This window comes from Ascaphus truei, chromosome 12, assembly GCF_040206685.1.
Source record: "Ascaphus truei isolate aAscTru1 chromosome 12, aAscTru1.hap1, whole genome shotgun sequence".
Lineage (NCBI taxonomy): Eukaryota > Metazoa > Chordata > Amphibia > Anura > Ascaphidae > Ascaphus > Ascaphus truei.
In genome coordinates this window covers 44,696,572-44,716,319 of record NC_134494.1, presented here as the reverse complement: position 1 = coordinate 44,716,319, position 19,748 = coordinate 44,696,572, and the positions used below count along the sequence as shown (strand labels likewise).

General features: G+C 55.6%; 1 protein-coding gene across 3 annotated transcripts in view; it reads right to left on the bottom strand.

The window, feature by feature from the left end:
• Nucleotides 1–19,748, bottom strand: part of PAMR1 (peptidase domain containing associated with muscle regeneration 1) — a 38,554-nt gene that overhangs the window by 16,899 nt on the left and 1,907 nt on the right. Inside the window, exons 1-5 of one of the 3 annotated variants that reach the window (XM_075567564.1) lie at nt 19,286–19,649; nt 18,654–18,830; nt 17,587–17,715; nt 13,258–13,372; nt 1,032–1,249 (exon numbers count right to left, since the gene is read on the bottom strand). In XM_075567564.1, coding sequence (XP_075423679.1) covers nt 1,032–1,249; nt 13,258–13,372; nt 17,587–17,715; nt 18,654–18,830; nt 19,286–19,346 — 700 coding nt within the window. In that variant the 5' untranslated portion in view covers nt 19,347–19,649. Of the gene's footprint in view, nt 1–1,031; nt 1,250–13,257; nt 13,373–17,586; nt 17,716–18,653; nt 18,831–19,016; nt 19,057–19,285; nt 19,650–19,748 lie in introns of those variants that run through there. The other 2 variants (XM_075567565.1, XM_075567563.1) reach the window with 2 other exon arrangements.

Sequence of the window (19,748 nt, the reverse complement as noted above, 5' to 3'; positions counted from 1 at the left end):
CGGCGGCACAGAGATCCGGCGGCACAGAGATCCGGCAGCACAAAGATCCTGCGGCACAGAGATCCTGCGGCACAAAGATCCAGGGGCAGAGAGATCCGGTGGCACAGAGATCTGGGGGCACAGAGATCTGGCGGCACAGAGATCTGGAGGCACAGAGATCTGGAGGCACAGAGATCTGGCAGCACAGAGATCTGGCAGCACAAAGATCCAGGGGCAGAGAGATCTGGTGGCACAGAGATTCGGGGCTACTGATCATCCTGGAAATCCTTTGCAGGAGTCTGGCAACGGGGGGACTCATTGCATATTTAGATACAGATGTAAATTGGGTTGAAAAAATATATTCATGGTTATTTTATTTATTAGAAAGCACTTAATCATTACAAAAATAGTGTTAATTTTCTAAAGTTACATTAACGAAGAGAGCTGAGATCCCTGTAACTACCCGCGACTTGCATCGGCACGAGAGCTTCGCCCAGAGGAGTCCGTGTGCTCAGCTAATGAATGGAGAGATGCAGCCGATTGTGTGATAAACATAGTGACAGTGTACAAATGACAACCCTTTGCTGGGAAAACACACGGGAATTTACAGTCACACACACACAAAGATACACACACACACACACACACAAAGATACGCACACACACAAAGATACGCACACATTCACAAAGATACACACACACATTCACAAAAGATACAAACATACACATACACAAAGATATGCACACAAATACACAAACATACAAACATACACAAAGATATGCACACACATACACAAAGATATGCTGACACACAAAATGCCACATTCTCATGGCTTGGCCTGGTTCGGGTTGTCAAATCTCACCCCTCAGTATTCTGGGATTTGTAGTCTTTGTGTTCTGATCTGTAAGAGCAGGACCACAGACCACAGACCACAGACCACAGGCCAGAGACCACAGACCACAGACCAGAGACCACAGACCACAGGCCACAGGAATGCTAACGGAGCCAGGAACGAGACGATCTGTTTGGATACATTTGGGGCCAGAGGTACCTGTGACTTCTTCAAAGGTGACGTAAAACCCATCGAAGTTCTTGGACCCATCCGAGTTGAAGAGCAGGTGCAGAGAGTTTCCCGTGCTGCGTACGGACAGCGGGCGCTCGTTGCCGCAGAAGCGCTTGATGATCTTGGCATCCACGTTATCCCCGTCACGGATCTCCAGGTAATCGTACTGACACATGTAATCAAACTCTAGGCTCAGCATCGCAAACCTGCCGGGGGTCACACAGCCGGACCGGGAAGGGAAACAAGTCACCAGGAGAGCCCATGCCGTGTGCTAAACCCCCCAATCCCAAACTGTGACGGTGCAATCCCACTTAGCCAGCCAACAAACACCATTCACTAAACTATTTACAGGTGCAATTGGTTTTCTTAAACTAATCTGACTGTGCTAATAGTAAACTGATAAATGTTATCTACTATATATTTCTGAAAGCACTGTATGTCTGCGTCCCTAGCGGCAATCTCATTGGTCCCTTGGCCCGCCCGCCCCCCGCACACCTCTCATTGGCCTGAGGCGGAGTGACGGGCCAAAGGACACACAGGGACACACGGACGGGGACACAAACACACACACACCTCTCTCTGTCCTCTCCCCCCCATCACACTCACCTCACTCCACCTCCCTCCCCGCTCAACTCCCTCTCCACTCACCTCCCGCTCCACTCACCTCCCTCTCCACTCACCTCCCTCCACCTCCACTCACCTCCCTCCCGCTCAACTCCCTCCCGCTCCACTCACCTCCCTGTCCACTCACCTCCCTCCCGCTCAACACCCTCATCGGCGCGGGGACAAGGCAGTGGGCAGGGCAGCCTGCCGCTGCCTCCACTCACCTCCCGCTCACCTCCCCTCCCCTCCCGCTCACCTTCCGCTCACCTCCCCTAACCTCCCGCTCCCCTCCCGCTCCCCTCCCGCTCCCCTCCCCTCCCGCTCACCTCCCTGGCGCGGGGACAGGCATTGGCCAGGGCAGCATACCGCTGCCACGCGGCACCTAAGATGGCGGCGGAAGGAAGGACCCATTCCTCCCTCGCGGACTAACTAACATGGCGGCGGCCAGAAGGAGAGGTGTGTGTGTGTGTGTGTGTGTGTGTGTGTGTGTGTGTGTGTGTGTGTGTGTGTGTGTGTGTGTGTGTGTGTGTGTGTGTGTGTGTGTGTGTGTGTGTGTGTGTGTGTGTGTGTGTGTGTGTGTGTGTGTGTGACACTGTGTGTGTGTGTGTGTGACACTGTGTGTGTTTGTGTGCGTGTGTGTGTGTGCGTGTGTCTGTGTGCGTGTGTGTGCGTGTGTGTGTGTGTGTTACACTCTGTCTCAGACACTGTAGAGTGGGGACCGGAGCTACACATGGGGGGGGGGTGGGTGGGGGGGGTCAGGAGCGGAGAAAGATACAGGGGGAGTGGAGAGGAGGGACCCGTCAATTTAAAGCAAACCAACCCCCCCTCCTGTCCACTGCCCCCCCTCCTGTCCACTGCCCCCCCCCTCCTGTCCACTGCCCCCCCCCTCCTGTCCACTCTCCCCCCCTCCCATCCCCTCCTGTCCTTTCCACTGTCCCCCCCCCCCCACCCGCCCACTGTCCCCCCCCCCTCCCCCCGGCCACTGTCCCCCCCCTCCTGTCCACTGTCCCCCCCCCTCCTGTCCACTGTCCCCCCCTCCTTTTCCCCCATCCCCCTCCCCCTCCTTTTCCCCCGTCCCCCTCCCCTCCTTTCCCCCTCTCTCCCCCCCCTCTTCCCCCCCTTTTCCTAGCGCTAAATGTAACTCACGGGCAACGCCGGCTCTCCCCCCCCCCCGCTCCCCTTTCTCCCCCCCCCGCTCCCCTTTCTCCCCCCCCCCGCTCCCCTTTCTCCCCCCCCCGCTCCCCTTTCTCCCCCCCCCGCTCCCCTTTCTGCCCCCCCGCTCCCCTTTCTCCCCCCCGCTCCCCTTTCTCCCCCCCCGCTCCCCCTTTCTCCCACCCCCCCCGCTCCCCTTTCTCCCCGCTCCCCTTTCTCCCCCCCCGCTCCCCTTTCTCCCCCCCCGCTCCCCTTTCTCCCCCCCCGCTCCCCTTTTCTCCCCCCCGCTCCCCTTTCCACCCCCCTTTCCCCCCCCTTTCTCCCCCCTTTCTCCCCCCCCCGCTCCCCTTTCTCCCCCCCCCGCTCCCCTTTCTCCCCCCCCTTTCTCCCCCCCGCTCCCCTTTCTCCCCCCCCCGCTCCCCCTTTCTCCCCCCCCCGCTCCCCTTTCTCCCCCCCCGCTCCCCTTTCTCCCCCCCCGCTCCCCTTTTCCCCCCCCCCCCCGCTCCCCTTTCTCCTCCCCCCCGCTCCCCTTTCTCCCCCCCCCCGCTCCCCTTTCTCCCACCCCCTCCCCCCGCTCCCCTTTCTCCCCCCCCCGCTCCCCTTTCTCCCCCCCGCTCCCCTTTCTCCCACCCTGCTCCCCCTTTCTCCTCCCCCCGCTCCCCTTTCTCCCCCCCCCGCTCCCCTTTCTCCCCCCCCCGCTCCCCTTTCTCCCCCCCCCCGCTCCCCTTTCTCCCCCCCCGCTCCCCCTTTCTCTTCCCCCCCGCTCCCCTTTCTCCCCCCCCCCCCTTTCTCCCCCCCCTGCTCCCCTTTCTCCCCCCCCCGCTCCCCTTTCTCCCCCCCCGCTCCCCCTTTCTCCTCCCCCCCCCGCTCCCCTTTCTCCCCCCCCCCCCGCTCCCCTTTCTCCCCCCCCCCCCCGCTCCCCTTTCTCCCCCCCTGCTCCCCTTTCTCCCCCCCCTGCTCCCCTTTCTCCCCCCCCGCTCCCCTTTCTCCCCCCCCCGCTCCCCTTTCTCCCCCCCCCCCGCTCCCCTTTCTCCCCCCCCGCTCCCCTTTCTCCCCGCTCCCCTTTCTCCCCCCCCGCTCCCCTTTCTCCCCCCCCCGCTCCCCTTTCCTCCCCCCCCGCTCCCCTTTCTCCCCCCCGCTCCCCTTTCTCCCCCCCGCTCCCCTTTCCACCCCCCTTTCTCCCCCCCCTTTCCCCCCCCTTTCTCCCCCCCGCTCCGCTCCCTTTCTCCCCCCCCTTTCTCCTCCCCGCTCCCCGTTCTCCCCCCCCGCTCCCCTTTCTCCCCCCCCCGCTCCCCTTTCTCCCCCCCGCTCCCCTTTCCCCCCCCCCCCCCCGCTCCCCTTTCTCCTCCCCCCCGCTCCCCTTTCTCCCCCCCCCCTGCTCCCCTTTCTCCCCCCCCTCCCCCCGCTCCCCTTTCTCCCCCCCCACTCCCCTTTCTCCCCCCGCTCCCCTTTCTCCCCCCCGCTCCCCTTTCTCCTCCCCCCCGCTCCCCTTTCTCCCCCCCCCCGCTCCCCTTTCTCCCCCCCCGCTCCCCTTTCTCCCCCCCCCGCTCCCCTTTCTCCCCCCCCCCCGCTCCCCTTTCTCTTCCCCCCGCTCCCCTTTCTCCCCCCCCCCTTTCTCCCCCCCCCTGCTCCCCTTTCTCCCCCCCCCGCTCCCCTTTCTCCCCCCCCGCTCCCCTTTCTCCTCCCCCCCCGCTCCCCTTTCTCCCCCCCCCCCCGCTCCCCTTTCTCCCCCCCCCCCCGCTCCCCTTTCTCCCCCCCCGCTCCCCTTTCTCCCCCCGCTCCCCTTTCCACCCCCCTTTTCTCCCCCCCCTTTCCCCCCCCCTTTCTCCCCCCCCGCTCCCCTTTCTCCCCCCCCTTTCTCCTCCCCGCTCCCCTTTCTCCCCCCCGCTCCCCTTTCTCCCCCCCCGCTCCCCTTTCTCCCCCCCCGCTCCCCTTTCCCCCCCCCCCCCCCCGCTCCCCCTTTCTCCTCCCCCCCGCTCCCCTTTCTCCCCCCCCCTGCTCCCCTTTCTCCCCCCCCCTCCCCCCGCTCCCCTTTCTCCCCCCCCACTCCCCTTTCTCCCCCCCGCTCCCCTTTCTCCCCCCCCGCTCCCCTTTCTCCTCCCCCCGCTCCCCTTTCTCCCCCCCCCCCCGCTCCCCTTTCTCCCCCCCCCGCTCCCCTTTCTCTCCCCCCCCCGCTCCCCTTTCTCCCCCCCCCCGCTCCCCTTTCTCTTCCCCCCGCTCCCCTTTCTCCCCCCCCCCCTTTCTCCCCCCCCTGCTCCCCTTTCTCCCCCCCCCGCTCCCCTTTTCTCCCCCCCCCGCTCCCCTTTCTCCTCCCCCCCGCTCCCCTTTCTCCCCCCCCCCCGCTCCCCTTTCTCCCCCCCTGCTCCCCTTTCTCCCCCCCTGCTCCCCTTTCTCCCCCCCCTGCTCCCCTTTCTCCCCCCCCTGCTCCCCTTTCTCCCCCCCCCTGCTCCCCTTTCTCCCCCCCCGCTCCCCCTTTCTCCCCCCCCCGCTCCCCCTTTCTCCCCCCCCCGCTCCCCTTTCTCCCCCCCCCGCTCCCCTTTCTCCCCCCCCCGCTCCCCTTTCTCCCCCCCGCTCCCCTTACTCCCCCCCGCTCCCCTTTCTCCCCCCCCACCCCTTTCTCCCCCCCCCCGCTCCCCTTTCTCCCCCCCCCCGCTCCCCTTTCTCCCCCCCCCCGCTCCCCTTTCTCCCCCCCCCCGCTCCCCTTTCTCCCCCCCCTCTCCCCTTTCTCCCCCCCCCTCCCCTTTCTCCCCCCCCCTCCCCTTTCTCCCCCCCCGCTCCCCTTTCTCCCCCCCCGCTCCCCCTTTCTCCCCCCCCGCTCCCCTTTCTCCCTTTCTCCCCCACGCTCCCCCTTTCTCCCCCCCCGCTCCCCTTTCTCCCCCCCCCGCTCCCCTTTCTCCCCCCCCGCTCCCCTTTCTCCCCCCCCGCTCCCCTTTCTCCCCCCCCCGCTCCCCTTTCTCCCTTTCTCCCCCCCGCTCCCCTTTCTCCCCCCCCGCTCCCCTTTCTCCCCCCCGCTCCCCTTTCTCCCCCCGCTCCCCTTTCTCCCCCCCGCTCCCCTTTCTCCCCCCGCTCCCCTTTCCACCCCCCTTTCTCCCCCCCCTTTCCCCCCCCTTTCTCCCCCCCCCGCTCCCCTTTCTCCCCCCCTTTCTCCTCCCCGCTCCCCTTTCTCCCCCCCGCTCCCCTTTCTCCCCCCCCGCTCCCCTTTCTCCCCCCCGCTCCCCTTTCCCCCCCCCCCCCCCGCTCCCCTTTCTCCTCCCCCCCGCTCCCCTTTCTCCCCCCCCTGCTCCCCTTTCTCCCCCCCCCTCCCCCCGCTCCCCCTTTCTCCCCCCCCACTCCCCTTTCTCCCCCCCCGCTCCCCTTTCTCCCCCCCCGCTCCCCTTTCTCCTCCCCCCGCTCCCCTTTCTCCCCCCCCCCCGCTCCCCTTTCTCCCCCCCCCGCTCCCCTTTCTCCCCCCCCCGCTCCCCTTTCTCCCCCCCCCTGCTCCCCTTTCTCCCCCCCCCCGCTCCCCCTTTCTCCCCCCCGCTCCCCTTTCTCCTCCCCCCCCGCTCCCCTTTCTCCCCCCCCCCCGCTCCCCTTTCTCCCCCCCGCTCCCCTTTCTCCCCCCGCTCCCCTTTCCACCCCCCCTTTCTCCCCCCCCTTTCCCCCCCCTTTCTCCCCCCCCGCTCCCCTTTCTCCCCCCCCTTTCTCCTCCCCGCTCCCCTTTCTCCCCCCCGCTCCCCCTTTCTCCCCCCCCCCCGCTCCCCTTTCTCCCCCCCCGCTCCCCTTTCCCCCCCCCCCCCCCCGCTCCCCTTTCTCCTCCCCCCCGCTCCCCTTTCTCCCCCCCCCTGCTCCCCCTTTCTCCCCCCCCTCCCCCCCGCTCCCCTTTCTCCCCCCCCACTCCCCTTTCTCCCCCCCGCTCCCCTTTCTCCTCCCCCCGCTCCCCTTTCTCCCCCCCCCCGCTCCCCTTTCTCCCCCCCCCGCTCCCCTTTCTCCCCCCCCCGCTCCCCTTTCTCCCCCCCCGCTCCCCTTTCTCTTCCCCCCGCTCCCCTTTCTCCCCCCCCCCCTTTCTCCCCCCCCCCTGCTCCCCTTTCTCCCCCCCCCGCTCCCCTTTCTCCCCCCCCCGCTCCCCTTTCTCCTCCCCCCCCGCTCCCCTTTCTCCCCCCCCCCCGCTCCCCTTTCTCCCCCCCTGCTCCCCTTTCTCCCCCCCCTGCTCCCCTTTCTCCCCCCCCTGCTCCCCTTTCTCCCCCCCCTGCTCCCCTTTCTCCCCCCCCCCTGCTCCCCTTTCTCCCCCCCCGCTCCCCTTTCTCCCCCCCCGCTCCCCTTTCTCCCCCCCCGCTCCCCTTTCTCCCCCCCCCGCTCCCCTTTCTCCCCCCCGCTCCCCTTACTCCCCCCCGCTCCCCTTTCTCCCCCCCCACCCCTTTCTCCCCCCCCCCGCTCCCCTTTCTCCCCCCCCCCCGCTCCCCTTTCTCCCCCCCCCCGCTCCCCTTTCTCCCCCCCCCGCTCCCCTTTCTCCCCCCCTCTCCCCTTTCTCCCCCCCCCCTCCCCTTTCTCCCCCCCCCTCCCCTTTCTCCCCCCCCCGCTCCCCTTTCTCCCCCCCGCTCCCCTTTCTCCCCCCCCGCTCCCCTTTCTCCCTTTCTCCCCCACGCTCCCCTTTCTCCCCCCCCCGCTCCCCTTTCTCCCCCCCCGCTCCCCTTTCTCCCCCCCCGCTCCCCTTTCTCCCCCCCCGCTCCCCTTTCTCCCTTTCTCCCCCACGCTCCCCTTTCTCCCCCCCCGCTCCCCTTTCTCCCCCCCCGCTCCCCTTTCTCCCCCCCCCGCTCCCCTTTCTCCCCCCGCTCCCCTTTCTCCCCCCCCCGCCTCCCCTTTCTCCCCCCCCGCTCCCCTTTCTCCCCCCCCCCCGCTCCCCTTTCTCCCCCCCCCCTCCCCTTTCTCCCCCCCCCCCGCTCCCCTTTCTCCCCCCCCCGCTCCCCTTTCTCCCCCCCCGCTCCCCTTTCTCCCCCCCCCCGCTCCCCTTTCTCCCCCCCCTGCTCCCCTTTCTCCCCCCCGCTACCCTTTCTCCCCCCCCGCTCCCCTTTCTCCCCCCCCCGCTCCCCCTTTCTCCCCCCCGCTCCCCTTTCTCCCCCCCCCCCCCGCTCCCCTTTCTCCCCCCCCCCGCTCCCCTTTCTCCCCCCCCCCCGCTCCCCTTTCTCCCCCCCCCCCGCTCCCCTTTCTCCCCCCCCCCCCGCTCCCCTTTCTCCCCCCCCCCCGCTCCCCCTTTCTCCCCCCCCCCGCTCCCCTTTCTCCCCCCCCGCTCCCCTTTTCTCCCCCCCCCGCTCCCCTTTCCCTCCCCTTTCCCTCCCCCTCCTCCCCTCCCACACCCTTCCCCCTCTCCCACACCCTACCATCCTTCCCCCCCTCCCACACCCTTCCCCCCCCTTCCCACCAATCTTCGCCTTCCTGTCCGCCTTCCTGCCTCCCCGCCTCTGCCTTTCACCCGCCCTTACTCCGCCCGCCTCTGCCTTTCACCCACCGCCTCACAGCCGCTGCATGCACTCAACAGACTCCCGCCACACTCGACACATACCTGCCGCCACACACACCTGCTGCCTCCCGCCCCTACGCACCGACATCACTGACCCGCCGCCTCACACCCTAGCAGGACCCCCAGTCACAGAGAGCACGTCACAACCCACGCGCCAGCCGCCGCCTCACACCCTAGCAGGACCCCCACTCACAGACAGCACTCACAACCCACGCGCCTCCCGCCGCCTCACACCCTAGCAGGACCCCCACTCACAGACAGCACTCACAACCCACGCGCCACCTGCCGCCTCACACCCTAGCAGGACCCCCACTCACAGACAGCACTCACAACCCACGCGCCACCTGCCGCCTCACACCCTAGCAGGACCCCCACTCACAGACAGCACTCACAACCCACGCGCCACCTGCCGCCTCACACCCTAGCAGGACACACGCCTCACATTTTTACATCTGTTATGTCACCAAAATATACATTGTACTGTGGTGTGTTTACAATCAACCATTTTTAAACAACATCGTATTACATTTTATTCCATCTTTCTTTTCAACATTATTATCCAACCTTTAGAACAAATACTCACCTATTGTTTCCACGATTTATAAATAATACTACCTATTACGCATTTACATCCCGGGCAACACCGGGTCTCTCAGCTAGTATTACATATATATATACACCGTATTGGCCTGAATATAGCACCGTCTCGCACATAATACGACCCCACAGTTTTGAAGGTGTTCTCCATGAAAAATAAAAGGCGTCAGGCTGCGCGTATAATACGGGGACAGTTTTCAGAAGGACATTTTTAGGAAAAAACATAGCACTATATTTGGGCCAATATGGTACATTGCTCTGTATACTAATTCATATTTACATGTATATCTACACATGTTGCTTTGTCTATTGATTAATATTACTCTGTATCCTGATAATTATTACTCTGTAGCCTGATAACTATTACTCTGTATCCTGATAATTATTACTCTGTAGCCTGATAACTATTACTCTGTATCCTGATAACTATTACTCTGTATACTTATAACTATTACTGTGTATGTATCCTAATACATATTACTCTATCCTGATACATATGACTCTATATCATGATACATATTACTCTGATACTAGTATTATGATATTAATTTACCATAGGTTACTGGCACTGGAAGACAAGGGGTTAAGGATGGATGGATGGATGGATAGATGGATAGATGGATAGATGGATAGATGGATAGATGGATAGATGGATAGATGGATAGATGGATAGATGGATAGATGGATAGATGGATAGATGAATAGATGAATAGATGGATAGATGAATGGATGGATGGATGGATGGATAGATGGATAGATGGATAGATGGATAGATATACATAGGTGTCAGTGCTTGGATGGATGGATGGATGGATGGATGGATGGATAGATATTCATAGGTGTCAGTGCTTGTCAGGTAGCTGTTTTGCCCTTTCTCCTGCTCTCACTTCCAGATGCAGAACACGGAGCGGAGCTGCTACGAACCAGCTCAGGCTTCCTGTCACATTTCCAGTCGATCTGTCTCCGCTGAATCCAGCGGGGAGAGGGACATGCTTAATAATTCACGTTCGCCCTTGTTAGCGCTATGCAAAGCTATTTACACGTAGTCTAATTAATAGCAGCAAGAAACTGACATTACAAGTGCAGTAACGAGGCCTTGTAGTCCTAAAGAAGCGTGAACCCATCATACAATAATTAACCCTTTCCCTGTTGGCGGCAAAGCAATGCGCAGGCAGTAAAATGACCCGCATTGTGTCACGTTGGGTTAAAGGGGACGTTTCAGTCCCTTCGATCCCAGACTGGCGAGGAGTGTTTTCGAGGGACCTGGAGAGGGCAGGCAGCTGGATTTATCAATGTTTATAATCTCTCTTTTTTTATGCCAGATATATCTTTTTAAAATCGCGTCTGCTGGGATTTTCAATCCTTATAAGAAAAAAAAAAAGTACTGTGATCTCTTGTGATCAAGCTCAGTACCACTACTTTCTGAATTCTGCAATGAACCATAATGACTGATCGCCTGACTTCTATATACAAGGTATATGGGGTCACCTGTCCGCAGGTGTTGCAGGAGGCAGCATCCAGTACAAGCTGCCCCAGACATTGAAACAGATCAGGGGTTCACAACTCTAGTCTCAAGAACCCCCACCAGGCCAGGTATTAAGGATATCCCTGCTTCAGCACAGGGGGTGCAGTGAAAATGACTGGGTGAGCCACCTGAGCTGAAGCAGGGATATCCCTGATACCAGGTTACTGGGACTGGCACAGATGAACTTGGTGGGAATATAGTGTAATGCACAGCCCCCGTAATGTCATACAACTTGTTCCCTGCGGCCAAAAAATCAAGAGAAATGTTTACAGCTCGCTAAAAAAACCACAAAACATTTAGCAAAACAGAAATAATGTTCAACTATTTAAAAAAAGACATCAAATGGGATCGAGTGAGAAGCCACTGAGCGAATGAGAGGGAATTTCAGGGGCTTTTCCGTTCTTACCGCTGGCGATTCTCAGATAGGAGGCTTCGGGAAAGGAAGTTAGGTCAATTTCTGTGTTCCCACTTTAAATGTAATATGCAGTTTAGAGAATCCATTGGATACATTGGAACGTGTAATCATAGTAATGTGCCTGGTAGCAGCAGCCCGGGACAGGCTGGGAGTCTGCACTGTCATTGTTACATAGTTACATAGTTACATAGATATGTAGTTACATAGTTACATAGATATGTAGTTACATAGTTACATAGATATGTAGTTACATCGTTACATAGATATGTAGTTACATAGTTACATAGATATGTAGTTACATAGTTACATAGATATGTAGTTACATCGTTACATAGATATGTAGTTACATAGTTACATAGACATGTAGTTACATAGTTACATAGTTACATAGATATGTAGTTACATAGATATGTAGTTACATAGTTACATAGATATGTAGTTACATAGTTACATAGTTGCATAGTAGATGAGGTTGAAAAAACACATATGTCTTTGAGTTCAACCTATGTTTCATTTAGGCTACAGATACTTTATCCTATATCCGTACATACAGTATATTGATCCAGAGGAAGGCAAACACACAACCCCAGTGTCACATTGTCCAATGATATCTCATAAGGGGAAAAACAAATTCCCATTCCTGACACCAATTATCCCTGACTTTATTTTAAATAAAGATAGAAAGCGCGTTTATTTTCGCTGTCACCTTTTTACAATCTTTTTTTCAGCTTTCTATATTATTTGCTGCACTCCTGAGATATATGATTATTATTTCACTTTCTTTTACACGTTTTATTGGGGCGGTAGAAATGGCTGCTCCCTTGTACGTCCCCGGTTTGTAGCCGGCGTTACCGCGCAGTGCCAAAGCAACCGGGTCACGCTACAAAAGAATGAAAGCGCTTTGCCCGAGAAGGGTTGCTGCTTCCATCCTTCGTTAACGTTTAGCACAGCAGGGCAATCCCTCCCTGGGAGGAAGCTGAAAAGCCTCAAATTACCCCCAGGATCTGGGTATTAACGCTGCATTATGTCTCAGGCTGGGGAGCCCGCGTGACACTGCGCCGCTGAGTTATATCAACAACAAGGACACTTCTGTATGGCTTTTGGCTGCCAGAGGAACATCACTTTGCAATGTGTCGAGGGGACCTTTGGCAGAGCTGGGTTTAATGCTTACACACGTATCACAAAATACCCAAGGGGTTAATGCTAAAAAAAAAAAATATGTCTGGTGTGGTAGTTAAAGGGTTTATGCTTACACATGTGTGGTGTGGTAGTTAAAGGGTTAATGCTTACACATGTGTGGTGTGGTAGTTAAAGGGTTAATGCTTACAGATGCACGGTGTGGTAGTTAAAGGGTTGTATTGTACGTATTGTATGTCTTTATTTATATAGCGCCAAAAGTGTACTCAGCGTTTCTTAATGCTTACATATGTATGGTAGTTAAAGGGTTAATGCTTACACACGTACAGTATAGTGGTTTAAGGGTTAATGCCTACCCATGTACAGTATGGTAGTTTAAGTGTTATTGCACACAAATGTATGGTGTGGTAGTTAAAGCGTTAATACTTACACATACACAGTATGGTAGTTAAAGGGTTAATGCTTACACATGTACAGTATGGTAGTTAAAGGATTAATGCTTACACATGTATGGTAGTTTAAAGGTTAATGCTTTAACTACCAGACCACATGTGTACACATTAACCCTTAAACTACCATACTGTACATGTGTAAGTTACACATGTACAGTATGGTAGTTTAAGGGTTAATGTGTACACATGTACGGTATGGTAGTTAAAGGGTTAATGCTTACACATGCACGGTGTGGTAGTTAAAGGGTTAATGCGCACACATATACGGTATGGTAGTTAAAGGGTTAATGCGCACACATACGGTATGGTAGTTAAAGGGTTAATGCTTACACATGCACGGTGCGGTAGTTAAAGGGTTAATGCTCACACATGTATGATCCTGGGGATACATTGTAACAAAGGAAACATACTGATTGCTGTGAGCAGAGATTTCCTTCCCTTACTTGGTCACCTAGAAAGCAAAGCACATCCACTTGTAATGAGCGCCCTCTAGTGCTGAGAGAAGGTGAACTGCAGCTACTAGAGGTACATGATTGACATGGCTATTGAAGCAGCAAACTACATCAGTGATTCCCAACCCCCGTCCTCAAGAAACCCCAATAATAGCCCAGGCTGTAAGGATATCCCTGCTTCAGCACAGGTGCTCCAGCCACCTGTGCTGCGGCCAGGATATCCTTATAACCTGACCTGTTAGGGGTTCTTGAGTACAGGGGGGTTGGGAACCGCCGGCTTAGAGGAAGCTGTGTGTGTTTCGGACTCTGTCTGTGTTGGGCCGATATCGGCAAAGTGACCCTGCACAAGCCTCTACAAGATGTTATGTTGCTGAGTGCTTTCTGTACCTGAGCTCTACCGTGTGTCCACGGGTCACCTGGATGCTCCATTCACAGTGGGCATTAAACGGGTAACTCTCCATCATGATTTCTCCGCGAGGCGCCTGTATAACCTCGCCACACCCTACAGGAAGAGAACACAACGCGTCATTACACAGCTCAATCCATCCACTGCCCAACAAAGCAGTGCCAGGCCCCTGGGGGAGGGGGAGCAGGGGTTGAAGCCGCAGTGTGTCCGATAAAACGTAGGACCCCCCCCCCCTCACCACCACCACTCGCTCTTAAATAACATTGTTTTATTGCAAAATATCTCCCACCCTCCCTAGTAAGATAGGAACTCAGCTTCCTCTCCCAGGCCCGCCAAGGCTTGTATGATCTCTTCTAACGCTCACTTCCTTGGGCTAGTACAGGGGTGGGCCGACTCCAGACCTCAAGGTACACCAACATGCCAGGTAACAGGGATGTCCTGAAACCCTGACCTGTTAGGTGGCCATTGAGGACTGGAGTTGGCCACCCCTGGGGTAATCTAACTGATAGAAATACCTGTGTTTGTGAGCGCTTTATACCAATTCCTGCCCGTACTTTTACGGGTGAAAAAAGCCAGACTGTTTTTTTATTAACTCCTCCGACACTCGCCCCCTCCCCACTTTTCTAAGTGAGCAGGTCTTTTTCATGTTACTGGGTTTAGACATATCCAATTTGGTAATTCTCCCTCCAAATAGAGGTAAATGAGAATTTTAATCAGGTAGTGGTAGGACCTGCTACGGTCATGCCTTGATGTGGCTCGCAGGCTTATAACGCTTTGGCCAAAGGGTTTAAATAAATGACCCCTTTTCAAGAGAATATATAGGTATTTCACTGTGTATTTTGTCATATTGAATGTAGCATGAGGCTTTTTTGTCTTTTGTTGTATACATTTGGACACACATACATATATACATATATACATACATACATACATACATACATACAATGTGTGTGTATATATATATATATATATATATATAATGTGGTGGGTTTTGGGGTTTCTTGAGCTTGCTGGGGTTTTGTGTGTTTGTCACAGTAATTCCTCATTACCATCATTGACTGATTTATCAGTTAACCCTTTCGCTGCCAGAAGTGCACGCCTTGTTTTGCGTGTCACCATCAATTTTCCAAGTTTGCCTCGGTTTGAAAAGGTTTGGGGGCAATTTTATCAAAGTGTCTGCTGCAAAACTGATGTAAAAAAAAAAAATAATAGTAAAATTGCCTCCGAATTCACCAGCGCTGAAAGGGTCAAATAAACGACACACATCCGCACAGCCTCTATCCCAAGCTCCATCCTCATTACATGGCTACGCTGCTGTTTTTGCTGTTGCTATGGAAACACCGGTCTCATTATACTGTCAGGCTGAGGGGACCTGTTTATTTGTATATAATGTCTCTGTGCTACATCTCCCTTAATCCCTCAGGGACGGGAGGCGAGAGGTTAATGCCCGCAGGTCACGAAAGGTTTGCTATAAGTAACATCAACACCTAAATATGTTTTAAGGGCAAGTGAACCAATGGCAGTGAAATGTCTCAAGGGTCCTGCCCCATCCCCCCACCCCACCCCACCCTGCCCCATCCCCCTACCCTGCCCCATCCCCCCTTGCCCCTCTCCCCCCCCCCCCCGGCCCTCTCCCGCCCCTCTCCCCCCCCCCCCGGCCCTCTCCCGCCCCTCTCCCCCCCCCCCTGCCCCCTCCCGCCCCTCTCCCCCCCCCCCTGCCCCTCTCCCCCCCCCCCTGCTGGCAGCACATTGCGGGCCTGAGATGCAGGAAGGAAGCACAGAGGGAAATCCTGTCCTCTGCAGGTGGGCGGGGCCTGGGTCAGGTGGGCGGGGCCTGGGTCAGGTGGGCGGGGCCCTGATATGCTGTAGGAAGGAAAGAGGGGAAATTCCTTCCCCTGCAGAGCCTCCATAGGTGGGCGGAGCCTCTGACAGGGGCGGGGCCTCAAGTAGTACAGCGTGGGGCTGGAGCTGCAGCTTGAGAGACAGGCTGGGAAAGGTGAGAGGGAGGGAAGGGGCGGGGCCTCGGTCAGTGGGCGGGGCTGGAGCTGAGAGACAGGCTGGGAAAGGTGAGAGGGAGGGAAAGGGGAGAGGGAGGGAAAGGGGAGAGGCAGGGAAGGGGCGGGGCCTCGGTCAGTGGGCGGGGCTGGAGCTGAGAGACAGGCTGGGAAAGGTGAGAGGGAGGGGAAGGGTTAAATAACAGGGGTTAAAACAGACATGGAAAGGATACAGGAAGGAAGAGACAGAGAGAAAATGACAGAGAGAAAATGACGTACAAGAGAGAGATACATAAGAGAGAAAAAAGAGAGAGAGAGAGAGAGAGAGAGACATGAGGGGGCCCTGACATTTTTTTGCCCGGGGGCCCGCACATGTCTAGCTGCGCCACTGTAGGTGACTATTCTTTTGCAAGCTGTTTAAATAAGCATTAAAACAAAATAAATAAACCTCTTTTTTTTTCTCACCGCACACGGGTTTAACATATTAGAGCTGTGTGATTCTGCATGGATGCACCGTCAGAAAACTGACATTGAGTTAAACGGACACACAATGGGGACAATTGGACCTGACCTCAGATTTGCCCCTATAGATTGGGGGGCCTTTGGCAGCAAATCCTGGGGGGTTACATGAGAAATGAGGCACTCGGACCCGGCCCCCGATACCCACGAGTCTGTTTGCTCTATAAACCACGTGTGCGTTTGCACAATTCCTGCGTCACACGCAGCTGCTGCCATCCATTTGTTTAATGGTTAGTTTCTTGCCAAGGTGAGCAGACGGTCTGTGCCCTCACCGTGCCCCGGGATCTCTCCTCGCACGCCAGCGCACCCTGCGCTCAGGGCTGCGCGCAAACCTGATCACGCATAATTAGTAGTTAGAATGCACAGCAATTTCAAATAGCCTTTCTGATTGGCCAGGGTGGTGAAACAAGACTAATTAAGGGCCCGTTAAGTGGCTGAGCCTGCAATTAGCCTGCTTCCAGTGAGGAGCAAAGACACAGTGGCGTCAATCTATCAAGCACATCTCTGCGTTATTTACTACTGTGTAAGTATGAGACATATGTCTCCCGTCCATGCCTCACTCAGGCTGGAGCTGCGGCTTTAATCGGCACATAGCAAGATATATGAAGATGAAGGAAGGCCTAATTACACCTGACATTGCCTCACTTTCACCAACTACTACTGCACATAATGATTTCCCCCATTACTTGTTGATGCAGCTGGGAAGCACAATATCCCCCTATACTCCCAATGTAGCAGCAGTGTGTGAGCCTGATACACAGCAACTCACAAAGGCCCCTGTGCTGTGACACTGCTTCACAGTGCTGGAGAAGAGGTCAGCTCCATTTAAAGAGACAGACCGCACGGCACTTTATATTAAAAATATATATATTTTTTTTTCTTTTAATATATACGCAGCCTTTGATAACCTTTATTGAAAACGAATTACTTCAGCTGCTGATCGATCTGTTCTCCTGTGATTGATCAGCAAAGATCCTGCTTCCCAGGGTTCATTAAATGGCTGCCTTTCAGTTTCAATCAACCCATCAGTGTAACTCAGCAGCTACAATGTATTCTTATATTACTAAGGTAACATTATCTATTGTTACAGTTTGCAGCTCAAACTGCTGGGAACATTGGCGACAACTTATCAAACAGGAAAGTGTTCCAAAGATCTTGCACTGCTGGGGAAGCGGAAGCCTGCTATAGCAATCAAAGGATGCTCGGTACAGGCATACCCCGGTTTAAGGACACTCACTTTAAGTACACTCGCGAGTAAGTACATATCGCTCAATAGGAAAACATCAGCTCACGCATGCGCCTGTCAGCACGTCCTGAACAGCAATACCAGCTCCCTACCTGTACCAAAGCTGTGCACAAGCGGGGAGACTATAGAGCCTGTTACACATGAGTTATTTACATCAGTTATGCACGTATATGACGATTGCTGTACAGTACATGCATCGATAAGTGGGGAAAAGGGTAGTGCTTCACTTTAAGTACATTTTCACTTTACATACATGCTCCGGTCCCATTGCGTACGTTAATGCGGGGTATGCCTGTATATTAAAACTCGTTAAAAATGGCATTAAGAGTTGAATTTAAAAAAAGGCAGCAAGTATCCAATACTACAGAACTGACTCATTTTATAAAAAACGCACATGTAGGATATTGCTGGGAGTGCGCCTTTACATGAATAGGTGACGCTGCGCAAGAAGCGACTTCAGGACTTGATGGGAGGCCCTTCCATGCTAGTACTCGACAATTGTTATTGATACACAAATAACACTGAGAGACAGAGGACCCTGTTGCACTTACTCATGCAGTCTCCGCCATACCAGCCCATCCTGCACTCGGAGCAGTAACTGCCCTTCACGTAGAAGCCATCCAGCGCTCCTCCCCACGAGCCATTGTGACAGGACTTGCAGTTCTCGAAGATGGTGCAGCCTGGGACAGGGTGGGGGTGACAGGAGGCTTAGTTTCTGGGGGGCTGGCTTATTGGGGGGGTTGCTAGAGGGAATCTTTTTGGGGTCCTTGCAACCCACAAGTCACCTATTACTTTCCTACACCCCATTCCATGACAATAATGTGAATACTGGAAGTGGGGAGCGTTTCTTGTTAATCTTTCCTCCTCCTGACACTGGGGGGAGCCCCCCCTTCTTCCCCCCCATTATACCTCACTCTGTGGTCTCCAAAATCCCAAATGACTGAAATGTGATTGGTTTGGGTGGATGTTAAGTTTAATAATATTACATGTATTTATTTTTATTTTCGTGCAGTGCCCAGAAAAGCTGACAATCGAATGTTGGTGTCTCAGGCACAGGGAGATAAAGTGACTTGGCCAAGGTCACACGATGTTGGTGTCTGAGGCACAGGGAGATAAAGTGACTTGCCCAAGGTCACATGATGTTGGTGTCTGAGGCACAGGGAGATAAAGTGACTTGCCCAAGGTCACACGATGTTGGTGTCTGAGGCACAGGGAGATAAAGTGACTTGCCCAAGGTCACACGATGTTGGTGTCTGAGGCACAGGGAGATAAAGTGACTTGCCCAAGGTCACACGATGTTGGTGTCTGAGGCACAGGGAGATAAAGTGACTTGCCCAAGGTCACACGATGTTGGTGTCTGAGGCACAGGGAGATAAAGTGACTGGCCCAAGGTCACACGATATTAGTGTCTGAGGCACAGGGAGATAAAGTGACTGGCCCAAGGTCACACGATATTAGTGTCTGAGGCACAGGGAGATAAAGTGACTGGCCCAAGGTCACACGGAGCACTGACCCTGGGTCACACACTTCAAAGGCTGTGTCACTCTTTCATGCAAAGCAGTGACGTGGTTAGGACAATGCTATATACATCACTGTCTTACCCGCGAAGACTTGGTACCTGGGTGTATGAGACAGGAGTCACACTCGTTCTCCTCATTCCTGCAGCAGGGAATGGTGTATCCCACCTTCTCAGTGCCCCCCGGACACACGCACTCCACTTGGTCATATTCACAGCAGTCCCGGCACATAATGTTCCACTCCGCCCCGGGGCAGTTCTCATTGATCACGGTGTATTCTGCACAGAAAGAGACAAACACCACACGCAGTGAAACACGGCAGTGCAGGGAAGGGGTCTCCACCGGGAAAGGGAGGGAGAGGAGTAGGATACGCCGATAAGCCAAATATCTGGATCCAAAGTAGATCAACTCTCCCTGAGCCACCAAAGCATTAGTGCCGGTCAGTGGATACAATCAAATCCCACCTGCTTTAAAATGGGATATAGTCTATCTCCTCCGTTCCTTCTCACTGGGACTATCCCTCTTTTCTAAAACTATCCTGGATCTGTGTCCTTCTCAAAACATTCTACCACTCCCCCCCCCCCCAGTCCTCTCTTTTCCTACTATCACTGTCCCTTATGCCCACCTGGCTAACTCGATTCTGGGTCCCAAACAGTTCTATTTTAGGAAGCATCTCTGCCCCCTTTACTAGAAATACACAGCTAGCTCTGGTTTTCTGGAACCTTGTACTTACTGGAGATCAGTCTTTGTCCTCCACAAGTTATTGAATGTGGACCTACGGGGGACTCAGTCATGGAGGGAAATAACAGGACCCCTGAGGCACTATCTGGGAACCAAAGCAAATGTTTAGTTTGCTGATGCCCTAAGTCAGGGTTGTTCAAGTTCAGTCCGCAAAACCTACCAACAGACCAGGTTTTTAAGGCAACTCATACCTATATAAGTTGTCTTCGTGGTAATTAATGTCAGGTTTATTTGGATTCAGTCTTGGCACCTGGCCTGTGGGTATCCTTTGAGGACTGAACATGAGCCCCCTGCTACCTTTTCTGTCATCGACACGGCCCCTTCTCTCTATCACTGTCTGTCTTCTCTATCCCCCACTTTGCTACACACCGAAGAAAACAGGGCGGCCACAGGAAGCCAGGAGACTCTCTGAACATGCGGAATTCTCCCCCAAAAACAGCTGTGTTATTACTCAC